The sequence below is a fragment of the Hyperolius riggenbachi genome, chromosome 7 (genome assembly GCF_040937935.1).
Source record: "Hyperolius riggenbachi isolate aHypRig1 chromosome 7, aHypRig1.pri, whole genome shotgun sequence".
NCBI classification, from domain to species: domain Eukaryota; kingdom Metazoa; phylum Chordata; class Amphibia; order Anura; family Hyperoliidae; genus Hyperolius; species Hyperolius riggenbachi.
Genome location: NC_090652.1, coordinates 274137035 through 274155056, shown reverse-complemented (window position 1 = coordinate 274155056; position 18022 = coordinate 274137035). Strand labels below are relative to the sequence as shown.

The 18022-nt window shown below is 44.6% G+C and overlaps 1 protein-coding gene across 2 annotated transcripts in view; it reads left to right on the top strand.

Annotated features, from left to right (window-relative positions):
- Positions 1-369: 369 nt before the first annotated feature.
- The window catches only part of KCNJ3 (potassium inwardly rectifying channel subfamily J member 3), a 324979-nt gene continuing 307326 nt past the window's right edge, over positions 370-18022 (top strand). For both annotated transcript variants that reach the window (XM_068245763.1, XM_068245764.1), the window contains exon 1: positions 370-2419. In XM_068245763.1, coding sequence (XP_068101864.1) covers positions 1748-2419 — 672 coding nt within the window. In that variant the 5' untranslated portion in view covers positions 370-1747. The remainder of the gene's footprint in view (positions 2420-18022) is intronic.

Here is an 18022-nt window from a genome sequence, read left to right as displayed (position 1 = left end):
AAACAAACAAACAAAACAACAACAAAAAAACTATCAGCACTATTGTGTCCTTTAACTATTTGGTCCCCAACCCTCCTGACATGTATAGATATTAGTCACAAGGTGATTTAAATTAAGTTACCCACAATATAGGCTACTTGGCATACACAGTCTTTCATAAAATAGTACATACTGTAATAATGTTGAGAATAAATAACTGGTTGCCCTGGGCAACTGCTTCAGTTATTGCTTCAGTTCCCATCCCCCCCTCTTGATGTATCAGGCCCGTTGCCCCTGGCTACCTGTGAGTGACTTGCAGAAGGAGAGCACAAAACCAAAGCAACACAGAAACATCCAGTATGCACGCTTCTCCCACTCTTATGTAGGTTTTTTTTTTTTTTTAAAGGACTAACATCTCTCGCAGACAAAACTGTCCATAGAAATCACATATAATTGTCAGTTCTGCCTGTGACCTGCAGGGGCGAATATCTGCCCCCTCTTCTGTTCTGCCCCCATGGTTGTGTCTGCACCTGTCTCCAATGCAGGACATGTGTGGCTATGGTGCATGTGTGTAATACACTTTATGTAATGAGATCTCTGCATGGCGTGCTGTACAAGTGTGTGTAGGAAGATGTCCTCATTGTCTGTGAGAGTGTGTTGGGCACTGCAGTCTGGAAGCACCATACAGATGGGGAGTGGAAGAGAGAGGCAGAGAGAGAGAGAGCGAGCAGGCGGAGCTAGGGATCGCTGCAGCTGATCACATACACTCACACACACACACATACATACACCAACACTATCTCCATTCTCCCTATAACCCACACTCACCACAATCATCATGATTCTACCACCACCTCCCCCGGGAAGAAAAAAAGACTGTAGCTAATTCTCCCTGAACAGGGACTCTTCATGCCATCCACCTCACCCCCCTCCCCTCTCAGACCCTCTAAAGGATCCCTTGGAAAAAAAAGAGCATGAAGCTGGAAGCAGACTGTGGCTTTCCGGAGGATCAGTAGTGGCGTTTGCTCACAACATCCCAGGAAGCTCAGAAGAATAAAAGGCAAAAAGGAGGCTGGATGTGACATCTTTAGACCCTTGCAAGCACAAGACAGTTCTGCTCTGCTGATCTCTTTGTAAGGGGAGGGGGACTGTGCCTCTGTGACACTGCTACACTGGACCATTGCTTGAACCCATGTGCATCTGCTCACTGATACTTTCTACAAGAGCCAACCTGAAAAAGCAAAACAAAACAAAAATTCCACCTGACCAGGCAGGAGCAAGATATGCCATCGCTCTTCTAACCAGGCTGCTTAAGGTTTTTATTTTTTTATTTTGTTTTTTATTTTTGTATTTTTTTCCCCGTTATTATTTTTGTTTTTTTTTTTCTGCATGCTAACTTATGAGCAACACGCAGGCTGCCAGAGATGCGGTGCAGCGAAATCCAAGCCAAAGGGATAGGGATCTGGGAATGAGATAATGAGATCATTTGTATTGTGTTTAGGAAGAAATAGCCACAGTCTATCAGCTTTGTAACCCGCTTTGACCAGTTGACAGAAGCTCTAGATGGATATTGACGAACGATCAGTCTTGTAGCTGGCTTCAGGAGAACCATAGTTTGCCAGCTGTAGGCTTCCAGGTTGATCAAGGCAACAGGGGGGGAAAAACATTAAATAAAACAAAAAATAGAAAAACGACGAAGGGACAAAATAACACACTGACGTTGATTTCCACATCCATTGAATCTGGCTGTTGTTGCTTTTTTCATATTATGTCTGCACTCCGAAGGAAATTTGGGGACGATTATCAGGTAGTGACCACTTCCTCCAGTGGTTCTGGATTTAACCAAGCAGCCCCCAAAAAGAAAAGGCAGAGGTTTGTGGAGAAGAATGGTCGATGCAACGTCCAGCATGGGAATTTGGGTAGTGAGACCAGCAGATACCTCTCTGACCTCTTCACCACCTTGGTGGACCTTAAATGGCGCTGGAACCTATTCATTTTCATTCTGACTTACACGGTAGCCTGGCTCTTCATGGCCTCCATGTGGTGGGTCATTGCCTACATGAGAGGGGATCTCAACAAAGCACATGACGAGAACTACACACCTTGCGTGGCCAATGTCTACAACTTTCCATCTGCCTTTCTCTTCTTCATTGAGACAGAGGCCACCATTGGGTATGGATTCAGGTACATCACGGACAAGTGCCCCGAAGGGATTATCCTTTTCCTATTCCAATCCATCCTAGGTTCCATTGTTGATGCCTTTTTAATAGGCTGCATGTTTATCAAGATGTCTCAACCCAAAAAGAGAGCAGAAACTCTCATGTTCAGTGAACACGCCGTCATCTCCATGAGGGATGGCAAACTCACCCTGATGTTCAGAGTGGGCAACCTCCGAAACAGCCATATGGTCTCCGCTCAGATCCGTTGTAAATTGCTCAAAGTAAGTATTCCTCACTTCGTACCTTTTAGAAATCTTGACGATTTGAAATGTTTGTCAAACAATGCGGTTTAACAAGTCAACATTTTCCCCCAAAAAACACAGAGTCGTTGAAATGTTTTTGATACCCATTTTACTTTCCCTTTCGCGTGGCTTAATTATATTGCCAGAAAAGTAATATTAAGAAACTGATCATCATAAATGTATACAATAAAAAATTACATGTATAAATATTATGTAAGCATCACTAAACAACCATAGGAAGGATGTTCCAAATAACCTTTTATTAAAGACATTTAACTATCAAAGTGGGTGAAAAAATGGATCTCTTAAGATTTTTCACACTTTCCACTAAATCTTCTAGTACGGTTATTGTGACCTAGAAATGCTTTGCTCAGATATTAACTGTTACTGTATTAAAGTGGGTTCTAATAGATACAATCAGCAGGGGCGTAGCAATAGGGGGTGCAGAGGTAGCGACCGCATCGGGGCCCTTGGGCCAGAGAGGCCCCAAAGGGCCCTCCCTCAACTACAGTATTAGCTCTCTATTGGTCCTGTGCTCATAACAATAACTTCTATAGATACTTTGAATAGTAGTAATCATTAACAAACTGCTCCCCACCCCCTTCTTGCACCTCTGACACTGTATTAGCCATTGGCAGGTTTTGGTGCGCCGTATTAATTGTTATGTATAGAGTGCTTGGGGGGCCCCATTGTAAAACTTGCATCGGGGCCCTCAGCTCCTTAGCTACGCACTGATACAATGCATTCTTTTTTTGGTAGCTGAAGGTAATTTAGATACTGTCGGGCATAGATTTGAATCTCATGTGCATAATTTTAACTTACAAAATGTATAAAGTGCCAAGTGGATGTCAGGAGACTGTTAGGCCACTAACAGATCTTATGACCACCACTCTCTCTCCCTCTTTATGTATATATGCACATCTATCTCCCACATATCTATGATGGTAGGAAGAGCCCCAAATCTGCCTCCATGTTAACAAGATTATGTGAAGGATATTGGGACGACTTTTTCTACCACGATGCTCTGCAAACAGTAACTCCACATAACCCAACTTGGCCCTTGAGCAGCATGGTGGTGTGATGGATAGCACTCTCACCTTGCAGTGCTGGGTCCCCAAGTTTGAATCCCAGCCTGGGCACTCTCTGCACACATTTTGTATATTCTCCCCATGTCAGTGCGGGTTTCCTCCCACTTTCCAAAAACATCCACACAAGTTTATTGGTTTCTCCCTAAAGTGTCCCTAGATTATGGTGGACAGATGACTGAGGTAGGGATCAGATTTTGAGCCTCTCTGAAGGACAGTTAAATGACAAGACTATATAATATGTTAAGTACTATGGAATAATGTCGACAGTATATAAATAATAATAATAATAATATGCCCCACCAAAGTACCCTTAGGGCCCGGGCACACTGATGAGTTGCAATGCAGACACAGGTGGCTGTGCGTTATACAAAACCGCAAAGCACTAGAGTTGCTCTGCGTTGCAGCGCAGCTTCATTCAGCTAGTGACTGGGACAACTCTGTGTTGCGCTTAAGCAGTGTGTTGTGATAACGCACAGCTGCACAGCGCATTAGGGCCTGTACACACTGCTGTGCTTGTGCTGCGCTTTTCAAATCGTATGCGCTTTTTAATCGCAAGGTCTTTTGAAAAATAATGAAAATCGTGGAGACCTGTACACACTGGTGCGATGCGCTTTTCCTATTCTCATGAAGGCTTGCGATTTAAAAATCGCATGCGATTTTACAAGCGCAGCAGTGTGTACAGGCCGTTAGTGTGCCCATCAGACAGCGCAGTCTTCAGTGTGCCTAATCGCTAAACGAAACCTTATCTGATGACCTTTCCCCAAGCCTAACTGCCCCTCTCCTTTTTTTCTTCTTAACACCAATCTTTCCCCTATAATAAACCCTAACATTTACTTTCTCTGAAACTTCTAACCCTAACCTTCTTTAACAGTTTCACAGCATCAGAACTTTGTTTTTCTTACCAAAGCATCATTTTTAGCTGCATTTTTAGCTAAGCTCCACCCATCAAAGAGAAAAGCCTGGGCTTTATTTCCCTGATGCTGTGCAGAGCATGATGGGATTTCCTATGTTGTTATTCACATTGCCTAGCAACTGGGAGAGGTGCTCAGGACACAGGACAGTTGGAACTGTGTCTCATGCTCCGTCACCTCCTTTCAACCAAAAAGATGGCTGCCATCATGAAATCAAACATTTGCCTGTTCTTTTAAAACAGTTTGGGTAAGGGATTATATTATCTATCTATTTTAATTAACATAACTAATGTAACTTAATGACATTATGTTTGTTTAGGCTGGAGTTCCTCTTTAACCCTATTTATGGTTCTTGGGTCTATCTAACCTATCAGCCTGTTGATATATCCATTGGCGTAGCAATAGGGGATGCAGAGGTTGCGACCACACCTGGGGCCATTAGGGAATCTCCTTTATCCATCTTATTAGTTTTTTAATGATAATGGCCCCACTGCAAAAATGATAGCATGGGGCCTCCTCGATGCCCGAACTCCATGCAGATTATGTGATTGGGAGCCAGCGAATGGCAGTAGAGAGAGTTCTGCTGTAAAGCAGCATCTGGAAGCAGGATAAAATTACACATGCTCCTGCACACAGTTTTTGTGTATGAATAGGGAGGTTTTTTTTGCTAATTTGCTGCAATTACGGTTGGGGAGAGGGAGGAAGAGGGGTCCCCAAAGCCTCTGGGCCCCCCTGCGCTTGCAGGGGCCGCAGGGGTGATTGTTACGCCCATGGTGCTATACTAGTAATGAACCCCTCTATATGTGCATTGCATAGTGGTAATCCTTAAAGGGAGCCTAAACTGAGAAGGATATGGATTTTTCCTTTTAAATAATACCAGTTGCCTGACTCTCCTGCTGATCCTGTGTCTCTAATACTTTAACCCTTTCCACTCGTATGTCCCGCAAAACCCAATGAAACCCGAGAATGAGTGGCATCCAATGGGATGGACTGGGGAAGGGTGTAAATAGTAGCCAGTATTTTATTGCTAATATGCCCAATCGAAATACCAAAGATTGCATTGTGTGTAGGGACAGTAATACTTCGGGTGGCGGGCATAAAACCACCTATTATTGCGAAACTTGCTCACGCAGGCCTGGATTACACCCAGGAAACTGATTTTCAATTTACCATACCTTGGCTTTCTACTCTGCTACCAGCCAATAGAAGATGCCAAACTGTCCAAATAAGGTATCAAATTAAATGTTATAATGCGTTCTTTAAAATAAGATATACCATGTTACGGTGTTATGTTCCATGCTACAATGGGAGAGGGAGTAAGAGGGAGAGCGCATTTCTTACAAAAAAAAACTCTGAGCAGAAACAACTTCCTTTAGGAAAGAACTCCGAGTGGAAAGGGTTAAGCCATAGCCCCTGAACAAGCATGCAGCTAATCCAGTCTGACTTCAGTCAGAGCACCTGATCGGCATGCTTGTTCAGGGGCTGTGGCTGAAAGTACTAGAGACACATGGTCAGCAGGAGAGTCAGGCAATTGGTATTATTTAGGAAAAATCCATATCCTTCTCAGTTTAGGCTCCCTTTAACTGTTTCCTTGTTCAACTTCTGATTATTCCTCTCTGACACTGATACTGCTATTGGAAGCACCAGTAAAATACTAGGGGTCCCAGGTAGAATTTGCACTGGGGCTCCAAACTACACAGTTACGCCACTGAATATATATCCTAAACTAACTGAAATCTATCAATTAATGCTAACAATTTACCCTATGCCAAACTCTAATTCAAAGGCCCGACTTCTTACTCCCTCTAACCTTACTCCAGAGCCAGGACCAGGTCCTCCAGCACCCAAGGCTGAGACACCAAAGTGCGCACCCCCTATCCTTCCCACCCCAGCCGTCACACACTGATTGCTATTAGACTAAGAGGCGCCACAGGGCACACAACCTCCCCAACACCTTAATATCTAGTTATCTGGCTTGCAGTCACTGCCATGTTTCCCCTTTTCTTATTTCTTTCTGCTTCAAACACAATTAGGAATGACAGCTGAATGAATTCTGCGCCCCCTCCTACACTGCGCCCTGAGGCTGGAGCCTCTCCAGCCTATGCCTCGGCCCGGCCCTGGCCACAGGGCCCACAACCTCCCCAACACCTTAATATCTAGTTATCTGGCTTGCAGTCACTGCTATGTTTCCCCTTTTCTTATTTCTTTCTGCTTCAAACACAATTAGGAATGACAGCTAAATGAATTCTGCTCCCCCTCCTACACTGCGCCCTGAGGCTGGAGCCTCTCCAGCCTATGCCTCGGCCCGGCCCTGCCTTACTCTTCCGTGACCTTCCCCATCCCCAAATATTCTAATACTCAAGGAATGCCAGCAGCTGCCAATTAGCTCCTGAATTAGCTATCAGCTACAGGTTTTGATTGGTTCAATTTATTTTCCTTCCTGAATCTGAGATTTGCACATTTTTTGCCTAGTCACATATTATCAACAAAAAAAATCCCTATTTGCCTGCAGTATAGCATTGAACAGGCAGCACAGTGGCGTAGTGGTTAGTGCTCTCGCCTTGCAGCGCTGCATCCCTGGTATGACTCCCAGCCAGGGCACTATCTGCATGGAGTTTGTATGTTCTTCCCCTGTCTGTGTGGGTTTCCTCTGGGTACTCTGGTTTCCTCCCACATCCCCAATAAATCCAGATAAGTTAATTGGCTTCCCCCTAAAATTGGCCCTAGACTATGATACATACACACTACACAATACATTCATAGTCATACGACTATGGTAGGGATTCGATTGTTCGCCCCTCTGAGGGACAGTAAAGTGACAAGACAATATACTCTGTACAGCGCTGTGGAAGATGTTGGTGCTATATATATGCTAAATAATAATAATAATAATAATTAACATTGTAGCATTGTTGCTCTTCCACTTAAAATATGAAAAATTGATGTCAGCCAGTGGGAACCAGGAATTTTTAGCGTTGTTGCAGTTCTTAGCAGGAACACTAAAGCTGATAGTTTCTGTGGAGCACAGTGGTGGGTTAGGGTTAGAGATTAGAACTAGGGAAGACTACCGAAGAGTTCTACATAATTCTTTTTGAGCAACACTGAGACCCTGGCCTGTACTTAATATCATTTGCCAAATTAGGGATTGTCAAGGAGATGAAAATAATTCTGAGTTGATGTAGAATTAGGCAAATTGAACCCTCCCAAGATGGAATTTGATTGGTCTGTTTTCAAACTCTTACGTACAGAATTTTCAGAATCCTACGGCGACTCGGAAGTATTTGCGTCTCGTTGACCATCCCCAGGGCCAAAGAGTAAGGAATTTGGCTAGCAATAGTAAATCAACAAACTATTCTGTTGCTAGAGAAGCCACATAGTATAATGTTAAAATCATCTAATCGCACACTTGTCCTCCCCACGTTGTCCACCTGCAGGCCCATTTCTATGGGCCGGCAAGGCGGGGCATTGCCCGGGGGCGGATCAGCGGGCGCATGATAATCATGATACTCGGGTTACCGGGATCCACGCACTGCATGTACTTACTTCTTGGTCTTGCATTCCTTCTCATTGTAACAGTGCCTCCTAGGGATCCCGGCAATGTGAGTAACGTAATTATCTGCTCTGCATACACCTGCCGCTGTGCCCCCTGCCTGGCTACCTATACTGGGGATACCGATACCTGGCTACTTAGACTGGGGGCACCTATACTTGGCTACCTATACTGGGAGTACCTATGTTTGGCTACTTATACTGGGGGCACTTATGCCTGGCTACCTATACTTGGGGCACCTATACCTGGCTAGCTATACTAGAGGCACCTATACCTGGCTAGCTATATTGGAGGCACCTATACCTAGCTAGCTATACTGGGGGCACCTATACCTGGCTAGCTATATTGGAGGCACCTAAACCCGGCTACCTATACTGGGGGCACCTATACCCGGCTACCTATACTGGTGGCCCCTATACCTGGCTACCATACTGGGGGGGGGGGGGCACATCTAACTACCATACTGGAGAGGGACACATCAAGCTTCCATACTGGGGGGTGGGGGCCCATCTGGCTACCATAATGGGGTGAGCGGACAAAAAGTAGGGATAATAAAAATTGCACCCTGCAGGAAGAAAACACAGAGATAACAGGAGCCCAAATGGTGCAGTATGTCACAGTACCAGAAGCATGTAAAATATGCGAATGTATTATACTCACAAAGGTGGGTTGCAGAAGGGCAACCGACCACTAGAAGCAGGTGGAGATTTATAACCCCGACTCCAATCGGGTGACCAGACAGAGCTGGTGATGGTCGCACTCTTGATAAAAAGCAAACCTCAAATGACCTAAACTGGTCAAAGAGGGTTGATCCCCCTCCAAAAGGAGGGTGAAGGCACAAGGTAAAGGGGGAAGAGGCGCCCAGAGCAGATAAAATACGTTAAAAACAAATAAAATGAAAAAAGTTAGGTGGCTTACCTCAATGAAGACAAATTCACGTATTAATAGAGTTTTATTGCACTGGCAACGCGTTTCGTGGGTGCATACCCACTTCCTCAGGCCAAATAGCAGTGCCTAATAGTGCTTGTAGCCACAAATAAGGTGCCTTATTTGTGGCTACAAGCACTATTAGGCACTGCTATTTGGCCTGAGGAAGTGGGTATGCACACACGAAACACGTTGCCAGTGCAATAAAATTCTATCAATACGTGAATTTGTCTTCATTGAGGTAAGCCACCTCACTTTTTTCATTTTATTTGTTTTTAACATATTTTATCTGCTCTGGGCGCCTCTTCCCCCTTTACCATAATGGGGTGAGGCACATTTGGCTACTATACAGGGTTAAAAGGGAATACATGTTTTAATGTGAATGGAATGTAAGGGAGTGTGTGTGTGTGTGTGTGTGTGGGGGGGGGGGGGGGGGGGGGCAGTCCCAACTCAGCATCGGGGCCCTGAGGTCTGTAGCTACACCACTGCTTCCCTGTAGTTATGGCCCTGCTATGGTATCAGTTGATCAGTTTTGTTCAAAATGTTGCATTAAACTTGACCATGGGGAAGTGGGAGGAGTATTGGGCAGAGCCGGGACAAGGTCCTCCAGCACCAATCGCTGAGACACCAAAGTGCGCCCCTCCATCCCTCCCACCCCAGCTGTCACACACTGATTGCTATTAGACTAAGAGGCACCCCAGGGCCCCCAACACCTAAATCTCTAGTTGGCTGGCTTGCTTTCACTGCCAAGTATACCTTTTTCTTATTTGTCTCTGCTTCAAACACAATATGGAAATGATAGCTGAGTAAGATGTGCACCCCCTCCTACGCTGCGCCCTGAGGCTGGAGCCTCTCTTGCCTGTGCCTCTGTCCAGTCCTGGTGTTGAGCTCTAGCCTCTGGGACAGTTTAGGAGTTAGATTTAACATTTAGGCTAGGTTCATATTAGTATTAAACACTGGTGTTTCCTTGTTAATGGCAGGGACATCAAGCCTCCATGATGGTCTGCAACCCGACAATCAGAATCACCCCTGACAACACTTCATGCATCCATCTTCTGGCATACATTTTGGCCATTTGTTTGGGCAACATCGTTGTTTCCCCTTCTGGAAAATTAGCATACAATACTAATGTAGCAGTCGAACATATGTCAATGTCAACACGACATTCATTCTTTTCCTGATGTTTTTACCAGAAATTGTGTGAAGCTAGGCTAGCCTTAGGGCTAAGAAGGACTTTCAAGTTGAGCAAATTAATTAATTCTCACAAAGATTGTGAGTGACATGGTTGTTGCCCAAGTGCTCAAACCGTATGGCAATAAAACAGACCGCATTATAATTCTGCAAAGCGAAATACCAGCCATACAGTTTAAAAATTATACTATAGGAACAAAGGGTAATCTTCATCTCTCCAGGAAAGCCCACTCTGACTCCTGCGGCCCATCTTCTCTTCCAGGTCTGCTATTTCTCTGGCACTGCTTTGCAAGCAATGAAAATCTCAGTCCTCCTAAATCCTAGGTGGACACTAGGGGCTTGATTCACAAAGCGGTGCAATCTGCACGGATTTGCAATTTGCCGTGAATCGTGCGATCGTGGACTTTTGCGTGCGCAATTTGCCACGATTCGCCGAGCGCGGCAAATTGCGCGCGCAAAAGTCTGCGAACGGCACTTCACGTGCTAACTGTTTAGCACACCCGTGCTAAACTGTTTGCACCGCTTTGTGAATCAAGCCCTAGATCTGCTACTTCCTATTCTCAGCTCAGTTTTGCTTGATAGAACAGTTATATAATTGGCAGAGCAATGACTACAAAGAGAAAGAAGAGATGGATGTTGCTGGATTGGAGTAGTGGCGTAACTACAATTTAGATGACCCCCCCTTCCCAGCGAAACTTTGATGAGGTCCCCCAGTGTTCCCACACTTTCCCTTTCCTCCCGTTGGTGCCCTTCATGGCCTGGGTGTCCATCTCACAAGAATCATAAAAGAAGTGTGGCCAGCGTGTTTTTCACACTATAATAAGATAAGTATAGCCACAAAAACACCTGATCTGCAGGGTGGTCTCCTGTATTAGAGGATGGGAGGGTTAGTAGTTGGGTTCCCCACAGTCCTGGGCACCCCTGCAATGCTGCTCTCATCTAGTTGCATCTAGGGATGCTTATTCAGATTCAGCAAAAATTACATTTCCGCATTTCCAATGCTCCCCTCTAGTTAAGCCCCTTTTCACTAGTCCAACCACCTCCACCATCTTCCTCCTGCCTGCCTTGTTGCTCACTCACTAGAAATTACCCCGCTCCCTCTCTACCTGGCCAGTCACTCACTTTGACCTCCTTCTCTCTTACATTCTTCACTGCCTTCACTGAACAGTTTCTTTCTCCACTTATCTCTAAAGCTCACCTCACTACCTGCACTCTGGACTCTATTCCCTTGTGTCTTATCCCCCAGCTCTCATATCACCTCGGGCTCTCCTCTCAGCGGTCCTCCTCCAGCATTGATAGGTGGCAGCAGCGGCAGGCAGGAACACAGGCATACCTGCCTGCATTCCACCACCTCCGGTTCCACTCTCTAAGTGTCTGATGCTATTTCCTGTTTATCAGGAAGTAGCTTGTGACACTTAGAGATCGGACATCCACGGTGGAACATATAGAGGTATGCCTGTGTTCCTGCCCACCACGACCCCTCCTGCCCCATAATACGGACCTGAGCGGGCTCTGGGGGCATCCAAATTTTCACAGGGGGGCCCTGTGATTTCTAGTTATGCCCCTGCTTTTTATGTCCAGTCTCACTTCACTTCTTCCCTTTGTTCTCAAATTGCTGGAGAAGCTCCATCTTTTTAGAACTGTCTGACTTTCTGTCTACTAACTCCTTCCGATCTCACCATTCCACTGAAACAGTCTTCACTAAAGTTGCATAATTCAAAGGCCAATTTTCTGTACTAATAATCCTTGACCTTTTCTCTACCTTTGACACTGTCCATCATTTTCTGCTTCTTCAGATTCTCTAATTATTAGGTGGAATGGGCCTAGCATATTCTTGGATTCGATCCTACCTGTCTGGATGTTCTTTCAAATATCACCTAGGAGAACTCTGAGGAGAAAAAATAAATTAAATAATCACCTTAATCACCCGTTCATTTAATTGCGGCCATGCTGCCGCGGGTGGCTTTTTTTTTTTTAAATGCATTTAAGTTGGTGTAGCTAGCACTAGGCTAGCTACACTTTCCCCCCAAGTCCCCCAGCACTGCTCACCCCCCTTTGATCGCCGCTGGCGATATTTACCTGACCACGATCCCGCGATCCTACGATGCCGCGATGGCCGAGACTTCCGCCATAGCTTCAGGCGTTGTTAAGGCGATGATCTGATGTCTGATGTCATCGACGTCGCGACGTCATGCGCAGTTACGATCACTGCCATAGCGACCCCTGGAGGCTATGGAGAGGTTGTGCCGGGGCGGGCTCCGGGGGGGGGGGGGGGGTGTAAGCATAAAAAAGCGGCAATCGGGGGGACCAGAGTGGGCCGGCGGCGATCAGAGGGGTGATGTAGCTAGTCAAGTGCTAGCTACACCCCCTCCGAAAATTTGGTGAAAAAACACCCTCCAGGGCCTGAGAAATTCACCGCAGCAGTGATGGACGAGCTGAGCTCGTCCATACCGCTCAGGTGGGTTAAAGGAATCTTGAGACTAAAAGAAAGAAAAAATGCATGCATACCTGGTGCTTCCTCCATTCCTCCTTCAAGCTGATTGGTCCCTCACCATCTTCCCAAGCCCAGTGGATCCTCTGCTAGGCAGCCCGGTAGTTCCGCCAGTTGTGGTGTACAGAGCATGCACGGCCCAGCCATGGAGGTGTGCTCCCGCCGCTGGTAGAGTACTGCCCTTGCGCAGTACTACTACACAGGCACAGAATGCTCCCGGCTATGGGAGCGCAATGGGGGGAGCGTGCATGGCTGGATTGTGCCTGTGCTGACTGGTGGAATTACAGAATTACCAGGCCGTCTAGAGGAGGATCCATGTGGCCTTGGAAGACAGCAAGGGACCGATCAGCCTGAAGGGGGCTGGAGGAAGCCCCACGTATGTATACATTTTTCCTTTACTCGCATCAGGTACACTTTAATGTGTTATTAGCTATTTTCAATTGGATGATCAAGAGGGTTTTATCCTCCTCTCAGGGGTTAATCTACAACCTATTAACGGCCTTGGTTGATTTACGTCCTCCGTTAAATCCATTGGTAAATACTTAGCTGGAAACTCATTTAGGCACTCATCCATCACTGTTAGATCAAACAAATGTATTTGCTCATACAACTTTGAGGTATAATGGCCCCCTGGAGTGTGCTTGTGTTTTGGTTGTGTTTTTGCTTGGTCAGAATCCAGTGCAATCGATCTGTGGTGGCATCCCTGTCATGTATCCTCCCCACAGTCTATTCTCAGTGCGTCGGCCTAGTCAGTCCATCACCAGAAGTATATATCACTGACCTCTGTGCTTGTAGAAACTGCGGCATCATAGCTTGATCTCTCAACAGTGTGATCTCTAGGGTTTGAGCACATGGAAACGTGTCTTCTATGTCAGTCTCTGTTTTTCTGTACATTTTGAATTGTTTTCTCAGTTAAAGAGAACCTGTGCTGAAAAAAAAAAAAATAGAAGCAAGCCACAGGATAGTCCAAAGGCTTCCTGATCCATCCATGAGCCTACCGATCCTGCACAGGGGCCTCTCACCCCCCGTTCCCAAACATATCTGACAAAAACCTTAGAAAACAACACAGAGACAATGGGAGCCTAATAGCACATTATGGGGTTGATTCACTAAACCGTGTTAACAAGCTAGCGTTTAATGGTTTTCGTACGCAAATGCGAATGTTCACGTGCAAATGCGGCATATTGCACGCATTTGCACAAAAACGCAAAATGCTAGCGCAGCCATGCTATGAGCTAGCACAGTTTAGTGAATCAGCCCCAATGTCACGAAGCTTGAATAAGTTGATGAGAAAGAAATATACTCACAACTAGGGATGCTCAACTTCGGATTTGGGTGAAACCCGGATAGTTGCTATCTGTATTTTCACCCTCCTAATTACAATCAGCTGTGCGGGCTGGGCGGGGTGTCAATCTTACATCTCTGACGTCTTTTTTGGTCCGTCCCTCAGCACGTCCCATGACGCGCTCCAATCCGGTGTCACGTGACTATACACTTCCTCCTTTAACCCGGAAGGAGGAAGTGTCTGTGCTCACATGACCCCGGATTGGAGCGCGTCGTGGGAGGCGCCGAGGGACAGACAGAAGAAGACGTCAGAGAGGTAAGATTGACCCTCCCGCCCTACCCGCACAGCTGATTGTAATTAGGAGGGTGAAAATCTGGATAACATCTATCCGGGTTTCACCCGAATCTGAGGTTGAGCATCCCTGCTCACAACCACAAGAAGCAGGTGGAGAACTATGACCCGTCTCCAATAATTTCTTTCAAGATATCCACGCAATGTAATGTGAATGACGTGATGTGTTGACGAGCGATACGGCAAACAATATGATCATTAAACAAGCAGAACACATAATCCAATAATAGTTCATAGCTCTGTACACACGGCTGACTATAAACGATGATCTGCCGATGTGATCCGTCATGAGTGACGATCATTCTTATCACACAGGTTCTTACCAAACAAGAATTGTTGCAGGTTGTTCTTCTTAACCAGGGATGCCCAACTCTCGTCCTCAAGGGCCGAGGTCCTCACACATTTTTGGCACAGCTCAATCTTATTGATGGGACTGAATCAGGGAAGGTGTGGATCATCAAGTAGAACACATTTCTCCATTTCTCTGTCCATCCTAAACACTGGCATGGATATAGCCCTCGCGGACTGGAGTTGGGTATCCCTGTTCTAAACACATCGCTTGATACAGGTGGAACGATCCATTGTTTGTTTGTACTGCTCAATTTTTTTCCGCGTGGATAGGAGGCCTTATAGACCCCAGTAACAGATGAATGAACCCAGCAACAGTATTGTAAGGAGAACAGAGGCGCCAAAATAATAAAATGTATTAAAAGCTTTAAAATTCCTCGGGAGGCGGTGGTGGACTCATCTCCCCGAAGTAGACATAATAACATCAATTTAAAAAAAACAAGTTTATTTATGTACTCCAATAAACAGTGCAACGCATTTCGCAGGTATATTCCCGCTTTTTCAGGCAATAACAAATAGAAGTACACACAGTACAGTCGCAAGGTCACGATAAGCGCCTCTGTGAACCCAGCAACAGATCAACTCTGATTTGTAGATGATGAAGCCCATCAATAGATCAGACCCTAGTAACAGTTGACAGACCATAGCAACCGTCTCCAGGAGAGATGACAGACCCCAGTAACAGACAACAAACAATAGCAACAGACTCCAGTAGAGATGACAGAACCCAGTAACAGAACATTCATTTGTTTGTTTGTTTTTTACTTTATTTTGCGGAAACTGCAATGTTTATACAAATCCTTTTTAATGCATAATTCATATTACAGTGTTCCGGTAAATGCAGGCTGAAGTACTGAGCATGAACTTCAGTCTCAAAAGGTAATGAAAGGGAACCAGCCAAATGCTTCCAAATGTAGAAAAGATCTATTGAGAGCAACATCAACATGCAGAAATGTAAATTGTCATTGTTTAGCAATTTGCATGGTTTGTTCCTTTTGCATTAACTATTTATGCCATTTAAGATGGTACGCCATAAAAGATGGGTGGGCCATAAAAGATGGGTGGGCCATAAAAGATGGGTGGATTTTTAAGCTAAAGAAACAGGAGACTTTTTATGGAATGGCCTCAATTCTGGTAGCTATGTGAGGTAAATATTTTTTGTAGGTAAAATACATCATGAAGTATTTTCCTCTTCTTCTTTTTTTTAGCAAATCTGAAAGATTTTTCTCCATTTCCGAATATGAGGTAAAACATGAGGTAAATGCATAAAATGAGGTAAAACATGAGGTATTTCAGTGGTAAGCATGCAGTAAATAAATAATAGTAGTCTTTAATTATCTTCCATAAGTTAGGATAGTCTTTGGAAGATGTTTTGTTTTTTTCAGGGGGGTAGGTGTTTTTGATTATGTAGCAACCTATGAAAAGTATATTTAAAGGCATTGAATCCTTTATAAAAAAAAAAAAATCCAGTAAATATTTGGAGTTTTATTTCTACTATTCATTTCTTTTACACAGCCTGAATAGGAACAACACTAAGGGCTGGAACCCACTAGAGCGATTTTTTTTGAGCATTTAGGGAGCGTGATAAATCGCTAGCGATTTCCCTAAACGCTCTGCCAATGTAAATGATTGGTGCAAATTTCACAGACACGATTGCGATTAGCAAAATCGCAAACGCAGGACATGCAGCATTTTGTTAGTGTTCAATGTAAAGTATATAATCGCTGGCGTAATCGCTCATCAAAATCTGAACGGAGCGATTTTGCTAGCAATTTGAAGTTACTGCACACGGTAATAAAATTAAAATTAATAGAAAGGACCAATCAGACTTTAAAACGCTATTCGTGGACGAATATGACGCTACGTGGTGGACGTATTTGACATAGCGCTGAAGTGTTTTATTCTATCCATGATCAAGATGCTGTACTGAAGTGTTGGACTTTAGCTGCTCTGCATATATACCCTGTTCCAATTATTTTATGACTTTGTTGGTTGCGCTGATATGCATATGATTACGGTATCTTATTCGCTAATCGCTACACAACCGCTGGCAAATTGATACACTTTTTAAAATCGCTCCCTAAAACACTCATGAAATCGCTTACAAACTGCTCATACAAAATGCTAGCGATTGTGATTAGCGATAGCGTTTTGTAGTGGGTTCCAGGCCTGAAACAGCAATAGGAACTCCACTAAAAACTGCAAAATGCATTCAAATTGACTTTACCTCCAGGTACACGCAGGTCTTTAACTGATCGGTAAATTATGTTCTAACATGCCCCCTAATTTCCATGAGACCACTGTCGGACTGGGAGGTGGAAAAGCTGAGGAAATCCACCTACTGGCCAAGCAGCAGAAACCATGTATTATCACTCCCAATAGAAACCTATCTTCACTGTGAGCAGTAACACATGATTACTGCTGCTTGGCCACCAAGTGGATTTCCTCATTTTTTCCAGGTCCCAGTGCGACACTGCCTGCAAATAGCATTTTTCAGTAAAATTAATGCAAATTACCTCATGAATTACAGTACCTCATAATTTACCTCATGAGGTAAAACTTGACTAAAACCTACCAGAATTGCTAAAGGTTATTATCTTATCTCATAAGGTAAATTACCTTACATGAGGTAATTTGTTTGATAACCCTATCAGAATTGAGGCCATTGGATCATAAAATTATAAGGCTGGGATCACACTACAGCCTAAAATGACTCCGTTCATTGAATGGACCACAATGGACTATGCATTCAGGCCATTTTCACACTAGTAACCAGCATTTTGGTTGCGGTGCAATAGCATCGCACCGCAACGCTCAAAAAAGGCTTTGTAATTAACGCCAGCAATGCGTGGCAATGAGCCTTCATTTCAATCCTGGCAGAGATTCACATCTAAAGTGGGGTTCTCTAGCACTCACCTCCTGTGGTGGAAATATGAATTGCAAGGAAGTGTATTGAAAGAATACGCTTTTTCGCATGTGCGCCGCTACACAAATGCGAAACAGTTTAAAATATCTGTGGCGCCATTGACTTACATGACTTCTAAACAAAAAAATGATCAAAAGTATTAATTGGACATGATGGAAAATTTAAGACGATTGGGGCGTGGCCAAGGCATGATGTGGGTGGAGCCAAATAATAGCAGAATACAGGTATTCCCCGGTTAACAAATGAGATAGCATACAGGTGGTGCCATCAATATAGGTAGGAGCTATAGGTGCTGCAGTATAGGTAGCCAGGTACAGGTCCTGACAGATCTGGGGCAGCCCCGGACACCAATAGGGAATAAATGTGCGGCAAAAAATGGGCGTGGTCATGCCACTTGAAAGTGGGCGTGGTCATAGGTGGGGTCAAATGTACATGAACATAGCAGTAGTGTAACTTAAATATATTAAATAGTCAGAATTTCAAATAAATAAGCCCCTCACCTGGCTTCTGTCTT